The following is a 27,984-nucleotide window of genomic DNA, read 5'->3' on the forward strand; positions in this document are numbered from 1 at the left end:
CCCCATCGCTGCAGTGTCTCAACTGCCTTGGAGCAAACGAGAGAGGATATAGAACGCAGACGTTAATAAGACAGAGAAAGAGGGGTGCTGAAAGAGAGAGAGAGAGAGAAATGTGCTTGAGTGTGTGTCACCCTGTGAATATGAGGAAGATTTGAAGATGAAGCAGGAGGACTAAAGGTGGATTGCACAGAGCCGTTCTCTCCCTGTAAGGGCTTGTCTGCAGTATCCTTTGTAAATGGATGCTGGCGTGTGAATACGGTAAGCCTGACTATTCTCAAACAGACACAACGCTTCTTTTTTTGTAATCACCGCCACGCTGGTCTGGTTTGGACACAGAGGAAGAGCAAGATGCCATTTCATTGCAGTCGTTCTGTGGAGGGCGAGTATGTTTTCCTGATAAAATGGGGAAGGTGATGTTCAGAGATGGCACCAAGGCAGGCAGCCTGTCCAGTCCCCTCCTCCACCCTGCTAACCAACGGACGCTGCTCTATCTTATGCTTGCATTTTGACTCATCATCTCCCCAGAGCATCCTCGATCCATATGGAATGTTTTTTATCCGGATGCTTAGTTCATGTAATTACTGTATGTAGGACAAGTGAAGGATGCATCAAAGATGTGTGTGTGTGTGTGTGTGTGTGTGTGCGTGCGTGTGTGTGTGTATGCGTGTGTGTGTGTGCGTATGTCTATGTGAGTGTCTGTCCAGGCCATAAACTAAGAAATGAAAAGAGTAAAAGCACACTATCAGGTATTCAGTACTCCCAATGGGCTTCACGAGATATTGAATGTATATTTGCTATGTGAAGTGTACAAATCCCGCGAAGCTCGCAGCCACTGGGGTAGGCGGGCACATTTTAGCTTGACAGCAGCACAGGAACATTGTAGGATTGGAGTGGAGCTTTCTGTCTGCTGTTCTTTGGGTGAAATGTACCTCACCATTCATTAATAATCTCCCGCTGGGATTTATTTGGTTAACTTGTGTCAGTTTATGAATGTACAATCTTAACGGTGAGAGGGGGCAAGTGGGGAGAGAGCACAGCATGTTCATTACGATTTGTGGCATTTTTTGTTTCAATAATCTGTCATATCTTTCACAGAGTTTGACTGTATTTGTTCAATGGGGGTTGGGATTGCTTGTGAAGCATCAGGAGAGCATGTGTATTTGTGCGTACTGTATGTGTGTTTGTGTTACATGAGAGAGAGAGAGAGAGAGAGAGAGAGAGAGAGAGAGAGAGAGAGAGAACCAGTGCAGGGAGGGGTCGAGGGGCTGGGGGGTTTAACAGTAGGGAGGCAGATGGGGCAGAGGGGCGGAGGTTGATGCAGCACAGAGCAAGAGTGAGAGTGAAAGGAAGAGAATATTTGGAACAGATTGGATGAAAGAGAGGGGGAAAAGACCGTGATCATTTCATGCCGGTAGAGAGAGACAGCGCTTTTCTAAGCATGTGAAAGAAAAAAGAAAAAACGCTGGATGTGCCTGTGATAGTTCCAGCGGCAGCACATCGAGTACCTGAGACATCTTTGAATCAAGGCAAAGATGGTGGATACATTCCACCATGCCCTTATCTCTTGAGCACTACTGATACCAACATGGATCAGGAATAGATTGATACTTTTGCTGAACCTGTGTCATGTTGCCCGATTCAGGTTTGTGATAAATACGCAATTAAACTGGATAGGAATATTGATCGCTGTCATAGTGTAATGCTGACAGATTGGAATACGCCTTTGTGGGTAGCTGCAAGTTGAATTTACTGTTTGTTATTAATGTTTGACATTATGGAATTCAGATAAGCAGAGTTTGAAGCACCATATCTTTCTCTATTAGCTGAAATGCATCTATATCATGCTTAATTTCTTTCTAACCTCAAATGACAATATATTGATGAAATCAAATAAATTAACATCCATATGTTTTTTCAAGTCTAGATGACTGAAAGCACAATAAAGTGATGTATTGTTGTCAGTGCAATCAGTGCGGCGTTGGTTTCATTAAAACTTCAAAGGGTCCAAGTTGTGATTTAGGGCGGTTACCAAAATGTGCAGATACTTAGTTCTTCATGATGCAATTTCAACAAGATGCACGTCATGTTGCTTTCATGTAAATTACTTGAAGAAAAACAGTGGCCTATAATATCACAGAATCAGAACCGTGTGCATAACAATAAATGTTTTGCATGCTAACAACACCAACAGTCAAGACAGTCTGTCGCCGTGTTTTTCACCCACAATTCATAGTGACTTTGTTGATTTCGTCCAGTTGTGACCACGAGAAGACAAACCATGGTCACATCAACTGTGACAAAACCTCCAAACAACCCTAATTATTAGTGTTGAATCTTCAGTTTTCTGCAAGCTGTCAAAAAATGTCAGAGATCACTAACGACCTTGGCTTTAAAACGATGGACGACGAGGTCCAGTGGGTAATATAAAGGTTAATCACATGCTTCCATACACACACACACACAAACACGCACAGACACACACACACACACACACACACACACACACACACACACTGAAACATGTCATCATACCCTCATTCAGACTGTTTGAATATAATACTGAACATAATATTGGATGAAATACAATTGGTCTGATTTTTTATAAAGTGTTTTCTTTCACCAACTACACAAACCTCAACATGAATTCTTAAACCAGTGGAATACACCCCCCCATAAAGTAAGCATGGAGCTTCTTCCAACAGCATCAATAGCTGATGTTTCTGTTCTCTTTTGTTCCAATGGTAATATGCAGTGCTGTGCCATTCTAGCAGCCTTTATGCATGGCAAAAAATGTGTGACAAAATCTATGCTGAGTTGACCTCCTTCCACCTCCTTTGTTACTTGCTACATCCACTCCACTTGGTGACATAATGGCAGGGGACATCGGGGACAGGCTTGGTTTTAAAGTGACAGTGGCTGTTGAGGTCGCAGCTCTAGCACTGAGGAGGCCAATGTCACCGTCCGGTTGCACTTTCAGCCATCTTACACCTTTTAGGTGAGCACACAGTCGACTTGGACAATTAAACTCAGCTTTATTACACTTAAGTACCAAGGGGGCCACACATAGTTCCCTTGGCATCCTACTTAATACAATGATTAATGTAAAATGTCACTTTTCTCCCAGAGAGGAAGTACCAGAATTACATTTGCTTTAGTGGTAGTGGGAATTAACATCGAAAGTGATCTTGCAGAAGCGATGACTGATACGCCATTAAACCATGGAGGAATTATGTGCCCATAAAGTTCAGATCTCTCAGTTGCTTTGTCACTCTGTATATTCCGACCGGGCATTGCTTCGTTTCAGCTGGCTCAGCATTTGTGTTTGTTTTAGGTCTTTAATCCTGGCCAAAGTGTCATCTCCACACAAACGACCAGGACACCCTGATTGACAGCCAAGTCTTTTCGACACACACAGATGTAGAAGGGACTAATATGGACTTGACAGGAAAGCATCAGTGAGGAAGGCTGTCAGCTGAAGTAAACAAAATCTCAGGGCGGGGCTCTGTGAATGAGTAAGTTGTCTTTTTTTTGCGCTCAAATCATCCCTCTCTTTGCCTTCTTTTCTAATCTTTGCTGTTAGTCACATACAGGGGCCTGTCTGTTTTCCTGAGGCCGGCGAGTGAGAAGGCCTTACTTACAGCACTCAAATCTGAGAGGGCAGAGCAGAGGGGACTAACAGAGCAACGTTGTGTTCCATTGCACACACATAACAGCGGTCATATGACAACAAGGAGGTAGAAGAGAGAGGGGTGGGGGTCTGTACTGAAAGAAACGAAAGGAGTGTATGGACGCACGTCTAAGCCTGCATGTATTATGTGAATACTGCAGGCTTTCTTAGATACGACATAACGTTTATAGCACAACAATTAGCTTGTTTTGATGAGGGCGTGCCGGTCTGCTTTTCCGAGAAAATGCCCGAAAGTGGAGTGAAGCTGGTGGTGCATGTCAGTGACCTCTACAGTCCACTACTGTGGTCTTGTAGATAATCAATTCTGATTTCCTGTGTTTAACATGCAGTGTAATTGCCTTTTCCTGTTTGAACAGGTGCCATTTTGTCATATCTCTCCCCTAATCACACATTCATCCCGTAAACATATAACTGTTCAGTTGTTGGCTGGCATCAGTAGAGGGCTTGGCAATAGAGCAAGATTATACATAATTTAATTAAAATATAGGTGTGGCCTTTTTCGGATGGTGATTTCATCATCTGGTGTAAATCTTGCAAAGTCTCTTCATGGGCAACCGCCCTGCTGCAATATGTTAGATATTTTACTCTTATTCCTTTTAGTATCTACTTCATCATTGTCCCTTACAGCATTTATTTTATAGTGCCGATAATGTGGTTTAATGGCTGTTGCATGTGCTGCAGTAGTTATTTCACCTTCTTCTGTTCCAGTTATCAAATCCCCAACTGCAGATATGTCTGTAGGCTGTAGCAAGAAAGTCTCCGTTACGCACAACTTCCTTCTGTCGCAAAAAGCGTATATCTTATCTGCCCTGACCCAAATTAATATTACGTTGGAGTGTTTGAATGAAGATTAGACTGCGTACAGCACTAACCTGAATGGTTTTGATCTAAGTGAGAGACGTATGAAGGCAGAAAAACATCTGTGCGCACCAGCAGCGAATGATCTGAGCAGACAGATATCCAAAGACTCACACGTGTACTCACATTTGCGTGTACATGAGCACATGCACACAAGTCTCTAGTGTCCAACTTGGGCCATCTTATCCCTTCGCATCACACAGCCTACCCATAGCTCAGCCTGCGCACAAACATGCCATTGTCGTCGCTGGCCGGCCTTGTGACTCAGTGTGTGACACGCTGGATTGGAAAAGGGGGAACACAGCTATTGAGATCAGAAACGTTAAGCGGAGCATTATCACGAAAAAGTATCTAGCATACAGAGGGCCTGACCCCGACCCCGCCTTCAAACAGCCGGCTGTTGCATCCAAGTAGAGAGGAGAACACAGGCCAGCATTGTTTCTCATAATGAATCGGTAGTGTCCTCACATGTGTATAGTACAGGGAACCTTCTCTGAAGTCTGCATTCAGGACGGCATGTCGATGGTGATTACATGAAGTGATAGCACGAAATGTTGAACAAACAATTATGAGAGATAAAATAGGTGTTTACAATAACTGGGTTTGATGATTATAATACTATATACTTTTTTCAATAAAGCCAATTACAGACAATTCAATTTACTAGCTTATATTATATTTAGCTTCAACTCCCAGATGATTTGGTGCATCCATAATGAATAGGTAGATTCACATCGCTGGAAAAAGGAAATGTGTCACACATTCCTGCATGTTATAAATGTCCTGAGCTAAGAACAGCATTTCTCTTAAAGTTGCATTGTAAAATGTTTGCCCCTAGAATGCACACAAAAAGTGCCAGTAGACACGGAGCGACATGATCATTCGTTTGGAGTCGTGTTTACAGGCCTCAAATCCAGTAACACTCTTTCTTAGCTCCGTTTTGGTCCCCACCAACATTTCTTTGCGGGCTGTTTGACTCTCTTCACCCGCTAGTTGTTTACATTGTCTAATTGTAGTAAATATGCAGGACACAGAACCATAACAATTTGCTAAAATAGGCTATAAAGCTCTGTAAAGCTGCAGAGAAGGGGGATCATTCTCTATGATTTCAACCACCTCTACCATATTAAAAGTACTGATTAATACCAGTTAATGTAGCTTTCAGCTTTACTACACAAACGAAAAAAACCTCTGATGGTCCCTTACTATAATGACAACATCAATTCAAAATCCATTAGAAACAATGTCTCCCGACATATGAAGCGAAGGTGCTATATGACATTAGAGGCTTTCAAAATTCCCCCAGGAGTCTTCTCGTAGACACACTTTTGCTGACAGGCTCATTCTTGAGGCTCTTTGACAGCCAATTTAAATGTGTCTTGACTGTGTAAATGTGGTTAACTAGGTGTTCTTGGTCAACCTAAGTGACATGGTCCCTTGCTTAGACATTTTTCACTAGCTATTCTTCAGAATCAATGACATACAAAGAGACAGAAATTAGTGTTGGAAAATAGACTGGATTATTGTAGGGAAAGTAGGCCATGTCCGGACGCAGTTCTTTAGGGCTCAAAGGCTACATACATCAACAAACTGTTGAAAAGCACTGAGGATCACTCTGCGACCTGTATCCCAATGATTTTGACGTAGGATGTGGAGACCACAACGCTCTGACTCATCACATAGACGCAGGCCTTCTAGGTTGGAAGACTTTATTTATTTAATTCCACTGAGAGATGCACAGAATAACATGTATTTCAATTATTAGGCTACACAGTACATTTTTCAGGAGCATCACATGATATAACATTATTGACAGGATCTGTGCTAGCAACTGGCAACTGGTATTTGGCTTGTATTGATCATTCTGCTGCTAGAAGCATGACATTGACTGTCTGCCTTTTATCCCATATTCCACATTGTCGGCGGTTGGCTCTAGCTCATGGGACGAGTGGTCCTCCCGTAACCACAAGGTACCCGGTTCGATCCCCACTCTCCCCATAGTTGCATGTTGAAGTGTCCTTGAGCAAGACACTGAACAAGTTGCTCCCCGGTGGCTTCACTGCAGCCCACTGCTCCTTAATAACTAAGGATGGCTCAAATGCAGAGAAATGTCCCCACTGTGGGATTAATAAAAGTGTACATTATTATTATTATTATTATTATATTCAGGAAAGGGAAACAAAAACGTGGAGTTCCCTGCAGATCACCCACCTAAGCCCTTCTGGACAGCTTCTCTCTGTCCCTTGGAAAGTCACCCACTTGTTCTTAGTTAGCATCTAGTGTGAAAAAAAGATTATCAGGGATATTGGAAGGAATTAAAGGACAACTGCCCTTTTTTTAACCCTTCATGGTTCCCACGTTTATTGTGGCAAAAGGATTTTTGACAGATTTAGATTATAATCGCCAAAGTAGCCAGCTCCATCTTATCAAAAGCTTCCATGGTGTACAGTAGCTGCTGAACGTAGGACTTCCTGAAACCTTGCCAGACTGGTCACATCACTAGTACTCCTTCCAGTAGCTCTAGCACAACAGATTTAAGACTCCTTGCAGCTCTACTCTGAGGCAGTAGGCCTAAATAGAGTCAGGATAAAACTAGAGAGTCTGATTACATTGTATACTTAACTTACATCGTATATAAAAAGAGGATTATTGGGTTGTATAACTAGGTAATTTGTCAATGTTGCTTTTTACAAGGTACATTTCAATATCTTTTTCCTATTTCAGATTCAAAGATTCCACCTTAAGTTCAGCGTTAAATGAGAAGTAAATGTATTTATCAACATATTAGTTAGCATAATTGTTTTGTTGAGACATGTTCTTGTCATTATGGATCATAGCTTTAAATGCTGCTACATGTACATGCTACATGAAAAATCAGTTAGCGCTTATCCTATTCAGGGTCGCGGGGCGCCCTGACTGGACAGGTCGCATATATAAACAGGCAACCATTCATGCTCACATTCACCCAGCCCATCAATCACAAATATGTTGTGTTCCAGCAATTTAGAGCCCAATTAACCTGAGCTGCATGTCTTTGGACTGTGGGAGGAAGCCCGAGAACCTGGAGGGAACCCACAACATTCAAACTCTACACAGAAGAACTGCAGAGACCGGGATCCGAACCCGGGCCCCAGTTGCTGTGAGGTGACAGTGCTACACCGTGCAGCCCCAGTTTATTATTTCCAGTCTTAAAATTCATACAAATCACATATTGTATATGTTTCCATGGTAAAGCCTTCCACTCTCTCCCTTCCTCCATCCTCACAATATAATTAAGAAAAATAATCATCATCTAGATTAAACACAAAAAGATAGAGAGAGAGAGACAAAAAACAGCACAAGACCCAAAAACAGACAAACACACAGCTTAAAAAATACAAACATAGTAGTACTCTCACCCTACAATTAATTGAAATTGGGCCATCCCAGTTTGATACACTGGTGAAATGATCACAGATAAGAAATGCACATTTTCTTTAACACATTAGGTCCATTTTACCTTCTCTAACATAAGATCTATTTCTAACGTTCATCATTTAGACTACACTCTATCAAACTGGTCAACACCCCCAATCAAGTTCACAGACACCTCCTTCTGACAAATAATGATTATTGGCCAAATAACTTTGAATTAAATGAGTTTAGCTGCTGTGGTTATGTTGCCGGCATGTTAGACAATGGCCACAGAAAATAACCAGCCCAATAAAATGCTAAAATGTACAGAAATTTGATGAGAAAGGACAAAGGTGTGTGTGACTCATTTGCGATAGTATATATCTTTTACTGACTGACTCATAGCGTCAGTCGGTAAAAGATAAACCATCACTTCATCAAAGTCCACAGAAACTTTCCAGGGGACTTTACAGCTGGTAGCTCTCGACCACTTTCGAGAGCTAGCTCCCAGAGGTAAAAAGGTTGGCGACACCTAAACACAAATCATATGCCGTCTTCATGGTATCAGTGCACAGTTTATCAGGAAAATGTGAAATCTCTTAGTGGCCATTATCATTATGTCCACACAATGTTCACATGCAAACTATAAACCTGGGTCATGTTACAACACACTATAATTCCAAGATATTTCTTTCCTTTGGGTATCTACCTCGATAAAAATGAGGCCTAAAGTGAGTTTAAGCTTAAGACTTGATTTGAGTCATGCGCAGCCCATCAGCCACAAATACGTTGTGGTCCAGTATTTAGCTCAGCACTGCAAAGATTGAAAACTCATGTCTTGAGCCTCAAATTGAATGTTTTCTTTCTATAATGAAAGGCTTGTACTTTTAGATTAATTCATTATTGCAATCTCTTACTACTTTGTCACTGACCCCACCCGTGTCCTTTTTTATGATAGGCTTATTATTCTCTTTGATTATCCATCCATCCATTTTCAATACCGCTTATCCTCATTAGGGTCGCGGGGCGCTGGAGCCTATCCCAGCTGACATAGGGCGAAGGCAGGGGACACCCTGGACAGGCCGCCAGTCCATCGAGGGCACATGTAGGGACATACAACCATTCACTCTCACATTCACACCTATGGGCAATTTAGAGATCAATATGTGACATTTTAAACCATCTGTTGTAAAACAATTATCTCCTTCATCCTGTCAGATTATGACAAAAATCCAATGACTTGATAAGATGTCGTGGATGCATTATGTATTCATTTCGCCATTTATAATACATCAACTTCCCTTCCAATCTCGCCGTTACAGTCACACCATATTACGGAGGCGGCTCATCACCTCCGTTGCTCAGAGATGATAAAGGATGCTTTCCTTTATCCTTTTCACACATGTTCACGGTGACCAGAAATCCAGTCTTATGGAAATGGCATTTTAATGGAGGCTTCTTACATGTAATCGTATTCTAAAATGTGCTGACCTCAGTTGACACGATAAGGAATATTATTCTTTCCAACACATGCCCTCCTACCTAACATACCACGTATAAACAAAAATATTCTATGTGGCAGTGTTTTCATGAAATGTTCATTCCCTTGTGTTATCACAACCTGAACTTTACGGTTGAATGTCCCATAACTTCACCCACCGGCACTATGCTGATAACACCCTGTTCTCCTTTTCATTTCTGTCCACTGACTCTGACAGCGCACATCTTGAATTGCTACATGAGAGGATATGGCTGGTGATGTTTTAGGAAATTATATTCAGTTTTTATTTCCGCAATTAATGCAAGTCCTCTAAACATTTCCAAAAATTGCCAAATATTCTGCAATACGTCCATGACTTTATGCACTCACTTTTTACTTTGTTGTATGAACATCACTACTTTTCACATTTCCGCTAAACAAGTGTTTACAGTGGCTAATTAATGCATGAAAAAGTTTTCGATTTTAAGTTATTAATCAAGTTAGGAGCACAGTTTGATTTACATGAGTAGAGTTCATGGAGAGTTCATGAAGTGTGGGCACTGAAAAAGGAACACTAACAGGCGACCATCGTACTTTGTGCACATATTTTTGTTAAACAGTGGCCATGCTACACACACACAAACATACATACAACATACACAAATCACTGCCCTGTGTGGAAATAAAACCAACAACCATGTCTATCTGAAAGAGTTTCTTCCCCAACAGCCGTTGACCCGATTTTCTGTTATACTCTCTTTCGGAGTTACATCTTTTCATGTATTCATTTTCGTCCTTTTCAACTCAATCATCAACTGTTACATTCCCATTCTTGACTTCTGTAAAAGTCTGTCAGATCTGTCCATACTAGTCTTACTTATCTGTGTGCTCTTGAGGTGGTTGTATAAGCTGTTGAATACATCAGTAGTTGAGGAAAGCATTCCTATTGATCATCTCAGACTTTATCACTAATGCATTGCTTATTCACTACCTCCGTGCCATAAATAGATTGATGACGTTTCAGCAGAACCCTTTGTCTCGTTCAGAGGCCATCTTAGTTCGGCTGGGCAACTGTTCGTCCCCTTTTTTTTATGTGCTGATTTCTTTGCCTCTTTGTTTTTTATACAATTTGTAAAAGACTATGACTCAGTATGGCAGTTTTACTCTAACTGCTTAATCTTGACACAATAGCATGATTTATTGCAGATCAGGGGATTAGCTACTGTTTCACTCCTGGGGTTTTGGATATTATTGTAAGAATCACTCTCTTATATCCCAGTAAAAATGACTGTATATGGACACCGACCAGACAGCCTTAAGGCCTTTCAGTAACCTCATTTTGTTGGGCTATCAGGGGGAAGCTAGTCAGAAGCAGGTAGCAACCTTCCAGTCTCTAAAACAGCCTTTGGAGGAGAAAGGATGAGCTGATTGTAAAGCATGTGAGCTGTTTTGTTTTCTGTGCATGCACTGTATGTTTGTTTGCTGGAGGGAGCCTAACTGCTGGGTGCCAACAATGCCAATATCCAACAGTAGGCTAGAGATACATTGCGCTTATTATTCGTATTTATATAATAATATGTTTACGAGACAATTGTTGGCCTGTTGATGCACACATACGGTTCAGTAGGTCTGCTAACCCATGGGACATATGGATATGAATTACCATTCAGTCATCAAGGGTCACATTTCTGGAACACTGTACTGTTCTGAATAGTCAAAGATGAATTGTCCATAAATACAAATGCCTTTCTGTATAATCTAAATGGCAATGCTGAATCGGCTGGGTCAGGACTACAAATGTGAAAGTCTGTCCCTTACTTACCAGGTGAGTGAGTGATGGAGCCATTGGCTGCTGCGCTTTGCCAGTAGACGGCAAGAAACATTATGAGGACAAAGACACTCAAGATATTGCACAATGCAAATTGTCCCTTTTTGTCTGCATTTTGTTCCCAACAATGTTGAAGAAGAGAGCGTTGTTGGTCACAGAAGAAGTGTTTGTGAAAACACACGCAAAGTTAACTGGCGACACAGAAGAAGAACAACGTTCTGTAATTTCTCTGTAGAACCAGGAGTTAACCGTAGATGCAGCTCTTCCCTTCTACTACTGGGTCCATACGATCTAAGTTTAGTCATCAGGTATAAAAACGAACAACTACTAACAGCAAGACAAGAATAGGCAAGAATAGGCCAAATTTGGCCAAACTCTGAGAGTGCTTTAAAGTAACACTGCTATCTTATCATTTTCACTTGTGGCATTGGCCTCTAGTTTACGTGAGTCATCGGTGTGCTTAGTGGCACTAACCGAGGCTGTACAGTACACTTTGGCAGTTTGTTTTTTACCTTCAGCCCGGGGTGGCAGGGACGAGGGAGTCTTTTTGTTTCGTCTTTCCCACCACCCGGGGACTGCGGCGCCTCTGGTGGACGGAGGATGAGTTGGCGGCTGCGGTGGTTCGGACACGGCCTGCATGATATCAAAATGTACACGGAACATGGACGTGTTGTGGACAAGTCCTCTGGGAAGCTCTTTTTCCTCGTCCTCTCACGTTGTACTGAGGGCAGATTGGACTCACCATTGTCTCTCGAAGGAACAAGTGGCATTACCAGACGGGACGGGCCAGGGCTGTTTGGTTATAGCATGCTCATTACAGTAGATATATCTGCAACACAATACATATATGTATGTGAATTAAGGGGAACATTGTAACCTCTTCACATTCAGTTGATCATGTTCACCTTTAAAGTTGAACGTAGGTTGCATTCAGAACACTAGCAGTGGCGGGAATTATGGTCTTTTTCTTAGCCATTTTCGTTTATTTGTTTAGGAGTTTGTAAGTTTGTACCACGACTTGTGATTGCTCAGTAGTACTCACCTATTACTGTCCCGTCTTGAAAAAACAGGGCTTGCAGTGTGAGCATACATTTCACCAGAAGCCCCCCAGAAATGCTATTGGGAAACCCTGAAATTGAAAGAATATGCTGCCACGTGTACTATCTTTAAAGCATTTTTTCCCCCTTAATGTGTAATGCCCTTTTTTGTTTTAACATCCATGACTGTGTATGGGTTGAGTCATAAGGCCTTGCAGACCATTTTGCCCAAAATGTAACACATTCACGGCCATACAGGTTTCAACCGAGTCATGTTCAGTCACTTTCCCAACATGCGTGGCAAGACCGTGGCCTGCTTAGCTGTGATTAATCGGCAATTTGGCTTAAATTGGTCTTGATATAAATTGGTAATTGGTTAATAAATGAGAAACATGACCGCTTGCTGGTCCCCTGCTGAAGACAACAGTTATTTATGACGGCAGATGTTGTGAAGTGCCTCCTACTGCCTGACGACGGAAGGGTTATTCTCCCTTGAACACCTCATCTGATCCCTTTTGAAATGCAAGCCTGCTGACCACACACCTGCCCATGACTAAAAGAGACATGTGCCTTCCCCCTTTCTTTTCTCAGACAAAAAATATTCTTTCTGCATTTGCTCATCTTCAACACACCTAAGCACAAGTGGGACTCATAGTGCTTAACACCACTGCGCCACAGCTTCACATGCATTTTTTTTCCATTTCTTCTCTGAAATCATATGTGGTCTGATTGATTTAAATGATGTGTCTTCAGTGGCACACGGTGAGATTGATTTCACAGTGTAAAGTTTTAAATTAATACATAAAGAAAGTTATGATAATTAATAGGGAATATTATGAAGAATATTAAGAGGAATGTATTATAAAGCATAAGAGACGATCACTGTTTTATTATTGTAACTGTATGTATTGATAACTGTATGATGCATGAGAATGAATGCTAGTTTATTGCTTAGACGGGGTGGGAACCCAACACATTTATTCTGAAGGCAAGATAAGAGGTTTTATTCTGAAGGGGAACTTCTCCGTCTTGACCCGAAGTGTGGCGTTTGACCCCGTCATCTTTGAAGATGGCCTTAAGCCAACCAAAGTGATGCTTTGTTTAGGACCAGCGAATTACTAACATTTAAGGTGTTAAAGCCGTGACTGGCGACTAAAGAAAGGGAGTTGTACTGGGGTTGAACGTTCTCTTTTTCTTTTCGGCTTGAACGGACTAGACAGAAACTAATGCACACAGAGGAGTTTTGGAGTGAGTGTATTAGACTGTGGACATTTGTTTCATTGTCTATTAACTTTTGCCATTAAATATTGTTAACTTTAACCCATCGAATCCTGAAGTTCCTTGAGCCCGAGACGTCCAGTAGCACGAATCTTTTCAACAACAACACATGGATTTAACATGCTTGTGTAGCTCTTTAAAAAAGCTGATATGAGATACAATTGAATGCTCTATATATGTTTAACAATGTCTACTGACCTGGAAAACCAAGTTTATTGTCACCATTTACCTGGTGATGTGTTCACTGAGCCTGCAAACAGATGAGGGTGTACCTGCCTTCTCTTTCATTTCCTCTTTTTGAACGTTGTTTTTTTGTGGTTGTTTGAATATATTCAACCACCTGGTTTTCTTATCCTCTCAGGTGTTAGGCGGCTACAAATATCCACAGCATTTAAACACACTGGTACCTCCATATGTGTTTAATCATCAATGGAAGATGTATATCTTTGTGAGTGAATTATTGGCATCTGTCGATGCCATACCACATATTACATTTTTCTTCAAACACATTTTGTGTGTGAGCAATTACAATAAGGGTCTGACGGATTAAAATCACCACTCAACCTAATGTGATTGACCCCAATTTTAATTTGATTTCTGTGGACTCAACAACCACAGCAGGTAAGAAGAGAGTTATGCAATAGAAATACACTGTGACTACATGTACTCATCTCTAATAAAGAGCCGGATTGCAATTATTTGCAGCATGGAGAATTAACAATAGGAGGTAAGCACCTGGAGAGTGATGGAGGGAGAGCTGATGGACCGTGTGCAGCAGAGGCTGTGAAGGAGAGTGACCAAGCTCCGTCTAATCTTGGCTATCACATTACCTCAGCCCTCATGATACATTGAGATGCTGGTCTCTCTCTGTGTCCCCCATGGCTCTACCTCCACTCACTTACTCTTAAAGTGGAACGCCTCTTCTTCGTACCGGAGCCAACGTAGCACAGGTTACTGGAAATGAAACCCTAATGAGTAAAGATGATGAAAACTGTAGGCATCATGTGCAAACGAGACGATACATTATTTGTCGTTGCTTTCATTCAGAGCTATTTCAACTTCAAACATGTAATTTGTTACAAAGAGTAAGCATGTTTTTATCCTGTAGGCCCTTTCTTAATAAATTGTTGCTCTTTTTAAAATTATTATTCGAAGTTCCAGGCATTTTGTCCTGATGTGGTATGCTCCAGTTATTAGGGTGTCAGTCAGCAACAGACCATGCTTTATTCTATCCAGTGTAAAAACATGGGGAATATCATTAATACACATTTCATTTGATAATAGTATACACTGATTTAGCACTGCCGGTACACTACTTCCTTAGCAATTATCTAAGTGGTGTGACTTCAAAAAGTGCGGAAATGCAAGTGTTGCATATTTCTGAAATAGCAAATTGAAAATACTTCACACGCAACATTAATGTCTTTCATAGGCAAAATCAGTGATGTGCATTAACCGGTTTGGCTGGCTATGCCATTTTGAGAGGGTAGTCAGGTGCCTGGAGCCAGGAAACAATGCTCTGCACTCTGTTTGTGTTGTGATGCTTTGTTATGGCTTTGTTCTGCTCTGTTTGTCCTCTCCGTCATTTGAAGAGTGGACCTCACTCACTGAGCACCGAGAAATATTCTTTCTCTCTCTCTCTCTCTCTCTCTCTCTCTCTCTCTCTCTCTCTCTCTCTCTCTCTCTCTCTCTCTCTCTCTCTCTCTCTCTCTCTCAGGTCTGCAGAGTATAGTTTCGCCAACCAAACTAGGCCACAGTATGATTTCACATTTGTTACTCAGCCAATAGGATGCAGCTTGTTTCAATGTGCATCTATTTATCACAGATTCTCACAGATTTTCACTGCTCTTAAATTAGTTTTTGCTTTACATGTATCATATCCTATCAGACAGTATTTTCTTTGAATTCAAATTCAGTATTTGTTCAATTAAAGGAAATACTTGGCCTTGTGAACAGGGTATATATCAAAGTAGGAGCAGAGTGAAACCCACATTTTCTCTTTTTCTGATAACTGCATAGAATCGTAAATATAACAACACAGATATTAGGAAGAAGAGGGCTTTACGGGGAATGAAAGCATGAGAGGCACCTGCTGGCTCAAGACTGTTTTTTTCCACTGCGGTAGTAAATAAGCATTTCACCTGATCTGTTGCGCTGAGCAGCTTTGGGAGCACTGCATTGTAGGGTGAATAGAGGAAGATGCCATTGGTTACAAGGAAACACGTGTGTCATGTTAATCCTGCACCCGTTCCCTTTGAAATAGGGGAGTTTGTTTTTCTCCTTCTGTTGATATGCGTTTGTTTGACCTTGATTGTGTATATAATGGGTGTCTGTGTGTGTGCTGTGGTGTTAAATGGATGGGCATGGTGAGCTGAAATCTACTTTGGCTCAGGGTCCATGGTTACACAGGACTGCTGAGGGAGAGTTGAGGTGTAACTATTAGAAGCAGAAATCTCAAGAGGCATTGTACATGGAACAAGGGTAGCATGGCAATGGCTGAATGGGAAGTGAGCAGGTCCGTATGCATGTGACTGTATGGGCTTTCATTCCTAATCAGTCAATTTACATTTTATGGATAAAGGATTACATGTGATATGTTTTCTTTTGTTTGACATGAAATTGAAAAATGGTGTTACTGTCTTGTCAGTGTGATAATGTTGAGCTAGAGCCAGGAGGCAATTAGCATAAAGACTGGAACCACCAATGCTCACTTGTTTGAATGGCACAATTGAAAAAACAATATTTTTTTGGTTTATCCATCCAGCAAGCACTTCTATGCAGAGTGTGGGTTGCTGGATTCAGTCGGTGGGCCCAGATTTTGGTTTCAAGATGAAGGTCAAGATATTACTAATCATTGGAGGGAGCCAAGCTTACTGTTTCCTCCTGCTTCTATGCCAAGCTAGGCTAACTGCCTCCTGGCTCCATCTATTAATCGAATGCATAAGAGAAAGCCAATAAGAATATTTTCCAAAACCTTGGAAATATATTTTGAATATGTACATATATTATTTATGTGATGGAAAGTGTTGAAACAGCTCTTACTTGACTTGAACGTGCAATTCATTTCTCTTCTCTTTTTTGTCTTATGTGTTGGCAGAACCGCAGCCCTTCAGTTGCTCGGGAGATATCACACCAGAGAAGAAGCAGAAAAGATTTGAACAGGAACATCAAACAAAACAGGCCAATATCGAACTAAGGTGGATGGTTGCAGAAGCCAAACAAAGTCAACGTACCACAAGAGCCATGTGGGAGGAGAGTGAGGGGGTTTTGCTATTCTCACGCATCAAGCCCAAACAATTTGTGTACTGATATACGTAACCTTCCCAAGCTATTTCCCAGAGCTTTTCCTCAGGGGGAGCCCCTGCTATGCACCCCGGCTCCATTGGCTTCAGCAGGCAGTCCAACCCTCAGTGCCAGGCGCTGTGTGGGCATCCCACAAGTCTGGGTTCTGCCCACGCAGGACTCAGCGACTGCCCCTGAACAAAAAGAATGAAATACTCCTGAGCCACTCCTCAGTGTGGTGGCTCTCCTGTCTCGTGTTAAATTGGTCTGTTGTGAAGTTCTGTCTCCACTGGCAAGTTCCTAACTTTAGTAAAAACCCTCTCCAACTCTTCCACCAGCTCCTTTTAGGTCACCACTTCGTTATAATTTGCTTTCCCATCAAGCAGCAGCACGAGTTCCTTTGCGCTCACCACGTGGTGGAGGACCATGGGATGCCGTCAGAGCTCGGAGGAGAAGGAAGCGGCCCGGCGCTCACGGCGAATCGATCGCCACTTGCGCTCAGAGAGTCAGCGGCAGCGGCGTGAGATAAAGCTACTGTTGCTGGGAACCAGCAACTCGGGCAAGAGCACCATTGTCAAGCAGATGAAGATCATCCACAGTGGAGGCTTCAACCTGGAGGCCTGCAAGGAATACAAGCCCCTCATCCTGTACAATGCCATCGACTCGCTCACCCGCATCATCCGCGCGCTCACCACCCTCAAGATCGAGTTTCACAATGCTGATCGCGCCTACGATGCTGTGCAGCTCTTTGCCCTCACAGGGCCAGCCGAGAGCAAAGGGGAGATCACCACAGAGTTGCAGGGGGTCATGAAGCGCCTGTGGGCTGACTCAGGGGTCCAGGAGTGCTTTCAACGATCCAATGAGTACCACTTAGAGGACAACACTGCCTACTACCTGAATGATCTGGACCGCATCTCTGCGCTTGAGTTCATCCCAACTGTAGAGGACATCCTACGGTCCCGCGACATGACCACTGGCATTGTGGAGAACAAGTTCACCTTCAAGGAGCTCACCTTCAAGATGGTAGATGTGGGCGGACAGCGTTCGGAGAGAAAGAAGTGGATCCACTGCTTTGAGGGCGTGACTGCAATCATTTTCTGTGTCGAGCTAAGTGGCTATGACCTCAAACTCTACGAGGACAACCAGACGGTAAGAACAATCTTTTTTTAAAGGGCCCACATTCTTACAGTAAATGTATGTTAATGCACACGTGTACTAACACATGCTTGCACACTGCAGCCCCTCTCCCTAACACAGAGGTCAGATATCAACCCAATTAGCACAAATTATACAAATTCTCTCTCTTATTAACCTTTCATAGTATTCGTGAGTAGAAGGGTAGCCATTATTTCTCAAAAATGTGATACCAATAACCTTGGTTTCTAGATTTCTGTCAAAGCAATTAATTAATTAAGATAATGATTGAATCCTGCAGGTTTTCCAGGTAGTGGCAATTTTAATTACTTTGATTACTTCTAATTAACATAATCACATTTAAGGAAAGAACTTCCACAATTTTAGATGCACCAATTAGCAATAAAAAATATGATTGTTTCTTTAAGTAGGTCAAGTACATTGCATTTTCATTTTAAATGACCGTATGTTTACTTTAGTGGGAACAAATGCACAATCTTTCGCTGACTGAAAGATTCCTAAAGCACCAAACTGCGGAACAGCTTATCATTCAAAGAAAAAAAAAGACCTAAACAAACAGAAACTTAGTGGACTTTGAGTTCAGGTCTACAGCTACAGAATGCAACTACGTAAAACGTTCAATGAAATATATACCCAAAGTTGGGGATCAAAGGTTGCATGAGTTAATATTTTCTTTTTGAGAGAGGGCTACCTGATTTGCCACAGAATCCAGAAAAACCTTCTCAACATGTTGGGTAGATATTCATTACGGCAAAGACTAACTGCTGTAAGTGCTACGATAAGTGCTGAGCAGCTACTCGTTCCTAATGTAACAGGCAAAAGGTATAAATGCAAAGGATAGTTTTCCTAAAATCCCTATTTAGTTCCACTCTGCACCGTTTTCATCATGTCCATCTCATCCTAAAAAAACATTAATGCTATCCCTTTACAGTTCATTCAGTTTTGTTTTAATAAACAATTTAGAAAGCCTTATCCAAATGTGATGGTCTTCATCCAAAGTTTTTTGGCTCGGGGCATGAATGGACATTTTTTATCTCCCCTTCATGGTTGCGGAATTTTAACGATTAACATATCTGTTTTGTTATCTGAGTGTTTTGGAATAGTTGGGTATATATTGCTTGTTTAACTGCCTTTTTGATAAGGGAAGGTCAACAATAGATACTATTTTACTTATTTAAGCTACACCAGCTATGAGGGGTCAGCTATTTCCTATTTCTTCAAAGGCATGATCTCATTTCTTTCCTGAAGAGAGTCCAATATCTATGTAAGCCTCTTTATACACAATAAATACCTTGAGAACAGAGGAAACTTTGTCATTCCTGTAACTGAACGAGCCTGATAACTCATGGGTTACCCGGATAAAACAGGGAGTCAACCATGCTGGGTTATAACATGAAATCAATTAGTTTTACACGTTAAAAATAAAGTCTGAGGAGAAAAATGCAGCATGGTGTTAATTGAGTTCACAGAATAAAGTGTGAGGCTGTACCTGTGAGAATTAGCAGATTGTGAAGGCACTGTGAAGCAATGGGAGTTCACAGGTGAGAGAAAAAAACAACTAATTATTCTAAGACTGGAGAAGAATATTAAGCAATGGATCAAAAGTGCCAGAAAGAAATACATCTGTAGAACCAACTATGAACACAATGTTAATAGTTGGATTGTGGTTGAATTAATGACTGCCTTAACAAGTTTATGTGTTTGAACACGTGAAGCGAAATATCTCTTTGAACACACCAGAGCTTTCTTCAGTTGGACGATGGCAAACTTGTGACATAGTAACATTAATACCAGCTATGATTTTTGTAGGCCAGACTGTAACATGTTGCCCTATCTGATTCAAGTGAACCCCGTTGACAGAAAAGCCTTTGTGTTCCCATCCAAATACATATTGTACATTTTAGATTTAGATGTGTTCTAGATATCACATTGTTGCATTTTGTATTTTGTTGCAACGGCTACCGCGATGAGCACACAAAGCGTTATTCTTCATCACTAAATTGATGTTATTCAGTGCATTCGTCCAATCCAGGACTGAGGGGACACTGAGCCACATCGAATGGTTGTACTTGTCAAGATTATTGATGAAAATATGCAACTAATAATATATTATGAGTTAATCTAGTGATGGTTTTGCATTTCCAAAATGTTTTTCTTCAACGCATGGGCACTGGGGAAGGCTACCTTGTTTCCTATTCTATAATTTCTTAATATTGTTATTAGCTTTTGTATTTTTAGCAATGAGATAAAATGCTAAATCAATAAGTGCAGATTCGACACCATGGCAATAGCACAATATAGGCCAAATCTAATATTCATGACTTTCAAGACTAAAAGAAACACGTGTTGTTAAATAATACAGTGACGTGCGGTGAGGTTTGTGGCTGATGAGGCACTGACTTTCAGACTCAGATTTACAAATAACCCAATAGAGGAACTTAAATCCCCATTCAATTGGCAGCTTGCACTTTGACTACCGGTTGTTTTTTAATATTTCACATCAGCATTCTTCACATATGTAAGGTACATATTTGATTCCACCGGGAACGTGTGCGCCACGATCCGGCTCCAACGCAGCTTTGCGCTGTCCTCCACCACCGGGAGAGTTTCAGAAGCGGAGCCCTCGAAAATTACGGATGTGGACTGCGGATGTATAAAGAAAATGTTTTGTGTGCTTTTAAGCTTAGATATAGAATCTTTGCGGTCAAAGCTAAATATAAGAAGAAGAAGAAGAAGAAGAAGAAGAAGAAGAAGAAGAAGAAGAAGAAGAAGAAGAAGAAGAAGAAGAAGAAGAAGAAGGGCTCCAGCAGAACAAGCATAAACCCGATTTGTGGGCTCTCGCACGCCCCCTTCATGGAGGCAGAGGTACTGTCTGCCTCCCCTCTGTGCTTTTTCACTGCGGTTTCATGTCAATCAGCAAGACTAAATATGTTCTAAACATAGGTAATATACACAACCTATTATATGGAAAGAAAGGACGGATACAATAAAAGTGTCTAAAAATATTACACTGGTGACAAACAATGAGAAAGCAAAAGGCATGCGCTCAACCCAGTTTGTGAGGGATTGCACAATCTGAGGTGAGGCACAGCTCTGCCTGCCCTCACTCTCTCCTCTCTGTTTGAACAGGACAGAAGGATTAATAGTTATTTATTTTATTTCATCATTATTTGTTTTTTACTTTTCATGATGACAAGGCTCTGCCTCACCTGACCTCACATCCTGAAATAATCAAGACAATAATGGAGGAAAAATCAACATTTTGTAGGGTACATGTGAAATAATTGTACATAGTAGGCTATATCTTATATAACTTGCAATTACATTGTGGTGTGTGTGTCCTAATGCCCCCAAGTACAATTACAGTTATATACAATATACAATGGATGGATATAACATGCATATGGGAGAAAATATGCAGACGTGTATCAGGATGCACAGCTTATTAAAGTATGACCTGGAGAGATGATCTACTCACATTTTAAATTGAATATCACACTGGGAATGGGGTGTGTATTTAGTCTAATGCAGTCACACCACAGCAGTGAAAGAGAGGCTGTACTAGCATCCGCTTTGAAAGGACACCTTCATACAACTACAGGACCATCAGGCAGACGCATAATGCAGCAGCAACTCTAAATCTCACTTCCAGTGTACTCCTAATCTGAATGCTACTGGATTAAGTGCAGTTATGTTGCTGTGGTTCCTTCAACATCTACAGAAGGCTCCTCAGTGAATTCCTGCTTCTATAACCACGTCAGCTGACACCACACTGCTGAACAGCTGTTACACAATGTCTAGCCTCTACATGCTCAATACATCTGCAACGTGAGGAAGAAAAGAGTGTTTGTATCTGTGTACTGTACATGATATACATGATATACATGATATAACATGGGAAAATAACAGCAGTGAAACCCAATTTGGTTTCTATTAAATTGGGCTAAAAATCTGTTAATAGTAGAGGAATGAAGGCCAGTGCAATGTGAGGGCAAAGGACTGACCCTGATTCTGGTGCAGAGAGAGAAGAACACTAACAAGCTACAGTGGTATAGTAAATTAAAGAAAAATATACAGACATAATATTATTCCTTTGGAATAAACACACTATTATACAATACTTACAAAATACAATTCTTAGGCATAAAACATGCTTCTAACACAGTTATCTGAATAGGAAAAAAACATTTCAGCCACCATGATCCAAACACAGACGTTTCTCAATGTACCAGAAAACAGATACTGACAATAACGTAGAGCAAGAATGATAATTAGAGCTAAATAGTAGGCAGGCTGATCTATGTGTAAATGTGTACTCATTTCTAAAAAATGTTTTCCTTCTTCAAACCTTCCATGAAGAAACGTAGACATGTTGAATACATTTTAAATGAAGCTGTTGAACAGCATAGACATTGATTGACATGAACCTGTCAGAAAAGATATGTATGATTTACTTTACTTTACCTCTCATAACCCAACTGAGCCAATAATGTTCAATGGCACAACCTTGGTGAGATGAAACGGTAAAAAAAAAAAGTCACCGATTCAACTTTCTGGAACAAAGGTGACTCATCAATTTTAATTCAAGTGCAAGAGCCACAGTAGCAGAATGCTGTGTTTGAATGAAAAATAGGAGAACAGCGATTATAGACGTTGAATGGCACGCCGGAAAGAGGCAAAGCTCAAATTTTGAGGGTTCATCAGTTTTAATCTGCATGCATATGTACTGTGATCACAAATTAACAGTCACATATATAGAAAACCGTTGCTTTGATGGAAAAGGTGTCATTTTTTTAAAGACGGCCTGTCCAGTGACCATCTTAGTGATGTAACCCTTTAAAGCTGACCAGAAAATGCCATGCGAGCAGAAAACAAACTCAATCGGACGAGATCGACGCCGTTTCAGTTTCAATGCACCAGCTCACACGACACACCATAATAATTACAGTATAACATTTACCCATCAACCCCATTCCCTGATGCATTTTCCCTGTCCCATCCCTGTCTTCACAATGAATCGGTTGCCTTGGCTACTGTTGCTTAGCAACAGGCCAGTCAAACGCTCCTAATCCTGCACTGTTGACAGTGAGCTGTGACTAGGGAAGGGAGGATGAGAAGGGGAGAGCAGGGAAGAAGGAGAGAGAAGGGGGGTGGGGGGGTTGCAACAAACATTGGCGCTGGAAAGAATAGATATGAGGTGTATATGTGCTTGCTTGTATTGTGTGCCTGCGTGAGTGTTTGTGGGTGCAATATCATGAATGTGTAGTGCAGATTTATATGCAGTGGCTGAGGCTGAGCAACTGCAGCGGGTCCTGTGTTTGTGAGTTGAAAATGAAAAGCCGAGATGTGGCGTTACAGCGCTTGTTTAAGATGGTGTTAGCCAGACATCAAGGCAGACACTGACTGCAGTGTCAGCTCTATTACTATTGTCGCAATGATCTTTGTATTAATCTCTCCAAACAGGAATTATTTACCCATCACATGAAAGACGAATGGAAATGAATCACAAGTGTTACGTGATTTTACGTCATGTGCACTTATCCTTTAAAGCCTCAGCAAAGACGACTGATGAACTGATCTGAACGTGAAATGACAGTTTCCCTGATCGCCGGCTGACTTTAAATCACATCAGGTCCTTTCAGAAACAGAGGGCGGTGTCAGACTGGTGTCTCAAAATGTATTCAGGAACACTCTCCCTCACTCAGCTACAGCATCTTAACCGCCTAATGGCTTATCAAAAGGTATTACTATCATGTAACTGAATTGCTTCATATGGCATGACGGCGTTTTGAAAAAGAGTTTTCCAGGAAACGGATTGAGATTGTGAAAAAAACGTTTGCCAATATTTTCACATTAGCAAAAGGTTGTTTATTGTATTTATTTATTCTATGTTGTCCAGATTCAATTGACCTGAAATGTTACTAACAATAATAATGAAAATGCTCTCAGATGACCTTGAGTCTGAAGATTTAGTGCTTCATGCTCAGCATGCTACATGTTAGCCTGGTAGTAGAACAAAGCTATTTGTCACCCTTTTAGGTTTGGATGATAGCGGATATAGAAACTGATATTGTATTTTCCACAACATTACAAATTAATTAAGAATCAGCAACAGTATTTTCACATTTACCTTCATCCACAACAGACAAATGTGCAGTGCTGATCATCAAAAGTGTGATTTTGATGAGATTCTAGTGCAAGAATAATATTTTGTACAATTGTGTACAACTGTGTTTAATGTTTGCTTTGAAATCGTAAACCCAGCAGTGTTGCTGCCACATAGATATTAATAATTAAACAGAGATGGAAAACAGAATGAGAGAAAAATATAATTTTCAGGATGACGAAGAAGATCATCTCGCTAGAGAAAGAGCAAAGCACTCCTTCTTGTGAGACTGTGGCATTTAAAATGAGCCTTAATGAATTACAAAGGGGTGGCTATACACTTAAGTGATTTGTATTTATGGGAAACAAAGCAATGACTTCTTCATTAATACTTAAGCTTAATTAAAGCCTGCGCCTCTGGTCTACTCTGACAGGAAGAGGTGAGGGGGAAAGAAGTCTGTGTTAGAAGCGTCTGCATGCTTTAGTGCTCCTAGATGGCGCCCTCCCCCTCTTCCCTGCTCCCCATTAAGAAAGTCTTAATGGAGGAGCGCCATAGTAACCTGCTGAAAAGACCATCTACTCCCGGGCGCAGCTTGCCGTCTCCTGCCGTACTCCCGTAGCAGCTGAGCGCTTGTTTTCACACCCTGGAGAGAGGAGGAGTGAGGTCAAACGGCCAGACATGACTGTAGTGTTCAATGTTTAGGGGCCAGTCTATAGTCAACGGGCAAACATACTTATACAGAAAGGAGAGCTTATGTTTCAGTGTGAGGGTAATAACATGTGAGAGAAAGAAAGACACATGAATGAAGAAATATTAGTGCAGAACGAGGATCTGCAAGCACATTCTTGTACAATTTGTATTGAACAAAGCCTTAGTTTGTTCCTTCTGTGTTGTGTCATTGTGTTTAATGGGACTGCAGAACATGTTTGTGTGCAATCTATTATAATGAGGAAGTTTTAATGGACATAAATAATCCAATAATATAGAGTTTTTAACTTGAGCAACTTTGGTTTCTCATAACTGTAGGCTTCATTTTCCAAAAAATAGTGCACTTACAACGCTGAATAACTTAGAATTGACACTATGATGGTCTAATCCTTCACTACTCCCTCAGTATCTGTTTTCACGCTGTGCAGATCTTGTGATTTGCTCAGAGCACCACGTTGTTTCAGTAACCTTTCAAGCAGCAGTCTTCCATCTGACAACCTCCCAGTCACAAGCTACTGGCCAGTAGCCACATGCCATCAACTTTATTTTCCTCTTATACCGGCACCGTCACATGAGCGTATATATGCAAATCAACACATACAAACACACACTTCGGAACCAAAATCAACAGATTGCACCAATACCAAAACCATACATTTTTGTTATGTCTTGTTCTGCTTGCGGTGGAATCAAATGAAAAAAAGATTAATGATCAACACGTTACATACCATAACAAAATTAATACAAGTCTGGTAAAGTGTTACGGGTGTGATTTAATCCTCGTGGGAATCACATGGTTCATATTTGAGTTTTGCTTCACATTCTTGCAGCTGTGCGCTTCGGTGATTTCCATTATCGTGAAACAAAACCCCCAAAAATGCAACACCTAATGTGTTCCCGCAGACTTTAAATGATACTGCATCGAAATTTGGAGGACCTTTGTTGAGATGAATTCATGAAGAATAAAACAATATCATAGAGCCGGAGCAGTTACGGTGCACTGGAAGAGAACGTTACGGCGGTCTGTCCTGAGGGTGAACACACATAAGTATCTTCCTCCATGTGATTCATTCAGATGTTCACATAAGACAGTTATTGTCACATTTTCAGTTATTCCCAATATCAAGATTGATCTGTAATGAGTAAAGCCACACATTTTCTGTGATTGATCACAATTGAAACGCAGGACTTCATGTGTCTGCATCTCAAGTCTCTGTCGACATCACAGAGAAGTCGTACCGTTGGCCAGTGAGTCAGTTTTCACCCTCAACTCTTGCCATACGGGGGTCTACTTTTCTCTCTTGGACCCTTCTTGTGTGATAGACCGGGCGAGTTGGGGTTGATGCTTCAAAGTAAATACCTCCTTTTTCTGAAATAATGGTCTGATCTTCTTTTTATTTCCCTTTTCTCTCCACATCCACACAGAGCCGCATGGCCGAGAGCTTGCGCCTGTTCGACTCCATCTGCAACAACAACTGGTTCACCAACACGTCGCTCATCCTCTTCCTCAACAAGAAGGACCTGTTGGCTGAGAAGATCAAACGCATTCCTCTGACAGTGTGCTTCCCTGACTACAAAGGTCAGAACACCTATGAGGAGGCAGCTGTCTATGTGCAACGGCAGTTTGAGGACCTCAACCGCAACAAGGAGACCAAGGAGATTTATTCGCACTTCACCTGTGCCACTGACACCAGCAACATCCAGTTTGTGTTCGACGCCGTCACGGACGTGATCATCCAGAACAATCTCAAGTACATTGGGCTGTGCTAGGACCGGATTCTGGTAGGGAGGTGGGGGCCGCATGGCAGCAGTCGGCCCGCCACCAGGCTGGATAAACAAAAAGGCGTGTCCGTCTGCCTGACAGTTTATCGCTTTGAAGAGGTGTAACAGAGACCTGCAAAAGAAAGGAGGTAGTAAGATGGTCAGGGATGGACGATACTGTAGATTTATGTGTTTCAGTTGAAACAAAAGAGCTGATGGGCCATGGTCGAGATGGGATTTTTACCCAATGTGTTTGCACTGATTATGAGTATGCAGAGACACCCAAAAAACACACACACACACACGCACACACATACACACACACACACACACACACACACACTCACACACACACACACACACACACACACACACACACACATCTTTATGTTTGCTCACACAAAAGATCTTTTGATCAACAATCAAGCACTTGATTGACAAGGCAACACTGGAAATTTTAGTCAGCTGCCCCTGCCTGCCAAAACCCGAGGTAGTAGGTATGTACTGGTGGTTTTCAGTTACTTTTGTCTCCTTCATTTTATTTGCGACAGTCAATTAATGCTGCTTTATAAGAAGATTTTTTGACAGAATCAATGTTCTCTATTGGGTTTTCACCCTAACAATAACCAGTGAGTGCACCTGATGAGACGTGGGGAGAGCCTGTATATCTGAGGGGGGAAACAAATGTCAGTAGACATGATGTCACAGGGTTTCTGCCTAAAAGAGGAAACTGCCACAGTGTAAATCTGAAGTGAAATACATTTTCTATACACTATTTCTGTTTTCCCCTCTTGGTCAACTCTCTAATGTTGTTCTTTCCTCTCTATCTTTTATCGTTCATTTTGTGGTTTTAAAAAAGAATATGTCTCTCAAACCTGCCTTTTATAGCAGGTCACTGAACTAAAATACCAAGAGGGTGTTATGCTCGGTAGTCAAAAGTATTCTTTATGATCATTCCAGTTTTCAGCAAAGAGACAACAAAAACAGTGCCAAGATCAATTTGTAAATAAAACCAGATCCCATTGATTATGTTCATTTTTGTTTATTTTTTATGGACAAATACATTAAAACTTGCATGATTTTGTTACTTTGGGATACTAATATATTTTCTTTGGGATTATGTTCCTCTTTTCTTAGGTTTAAGTAATATATTCCCAAAAGTATATATAAATATATATACACAATATATGGATACATATATACTGTATGTATATATCTATATACAAATATATAAATATATATATATATATATATATATATATATATATATACACACACATATATATATATATATATACATATATAAGTATATATGTATGTATATATATATGTATATATATATATACTTATATATATATACATACATATATACATATACATAAGTCAAACACTGTGTACGATTGTACAGTT

General features: G+C 41.0%; 1 protein-coding gene across 2 annotated transcripts; it reads left to right on the plus strand.

Annotated features, from left to right (window-relative positions):
• gnaz (guanine nucleotide binding protein (G protein), alpha z polypeptide) lies at positions 1-27,686 on the plus strand. Of its 2 annotated transcripts, XM_034547489.1 has the most exons (4): positions 1-258; positions 3,332-3,512; positions 16,660-17,993; positions 26,239-27,686. In XM_034547489.1, the coding sequence occupies exons 3-4, from the start codon at positions 17,271-17,273 to the stop codon at positions 26,581-26,583; spliced, it is 1,068 nt and encodes a 355-aa protein (XP_034403380.1). In that variant the 5' UTR covers positions 1-258; positions 3,332-3,512; positions 16,660-17,270; the 3' UTR covers positions 26,584-27,686. The 2 variants fall into 2 exon arrangements, with proteins under 2 accessions (XP_034403380.1, XP_034403379.1); XM_034547488.1 differs by lacking the exon at positions 3,332-3,512.
• The last annotated feature ends 298 nt before the right edge of the window (positions 27,687-27,984 follow it).

This window comes from Cyclopterus lumpus, chromosome 12, assembly GCF_009769545.1.
Source record: "Cyclopterus lumpus isolate fCycLum1 chromosome 12, fCycLum1.pri, whole genome shotgun sequence".
Lineage (NCBI taxonomy): Eukaryota > Metazoa > Chordata > Actinopteri > Perciformes > Cyclopteridae > Cyclopterus > Cyclopterus lumpus.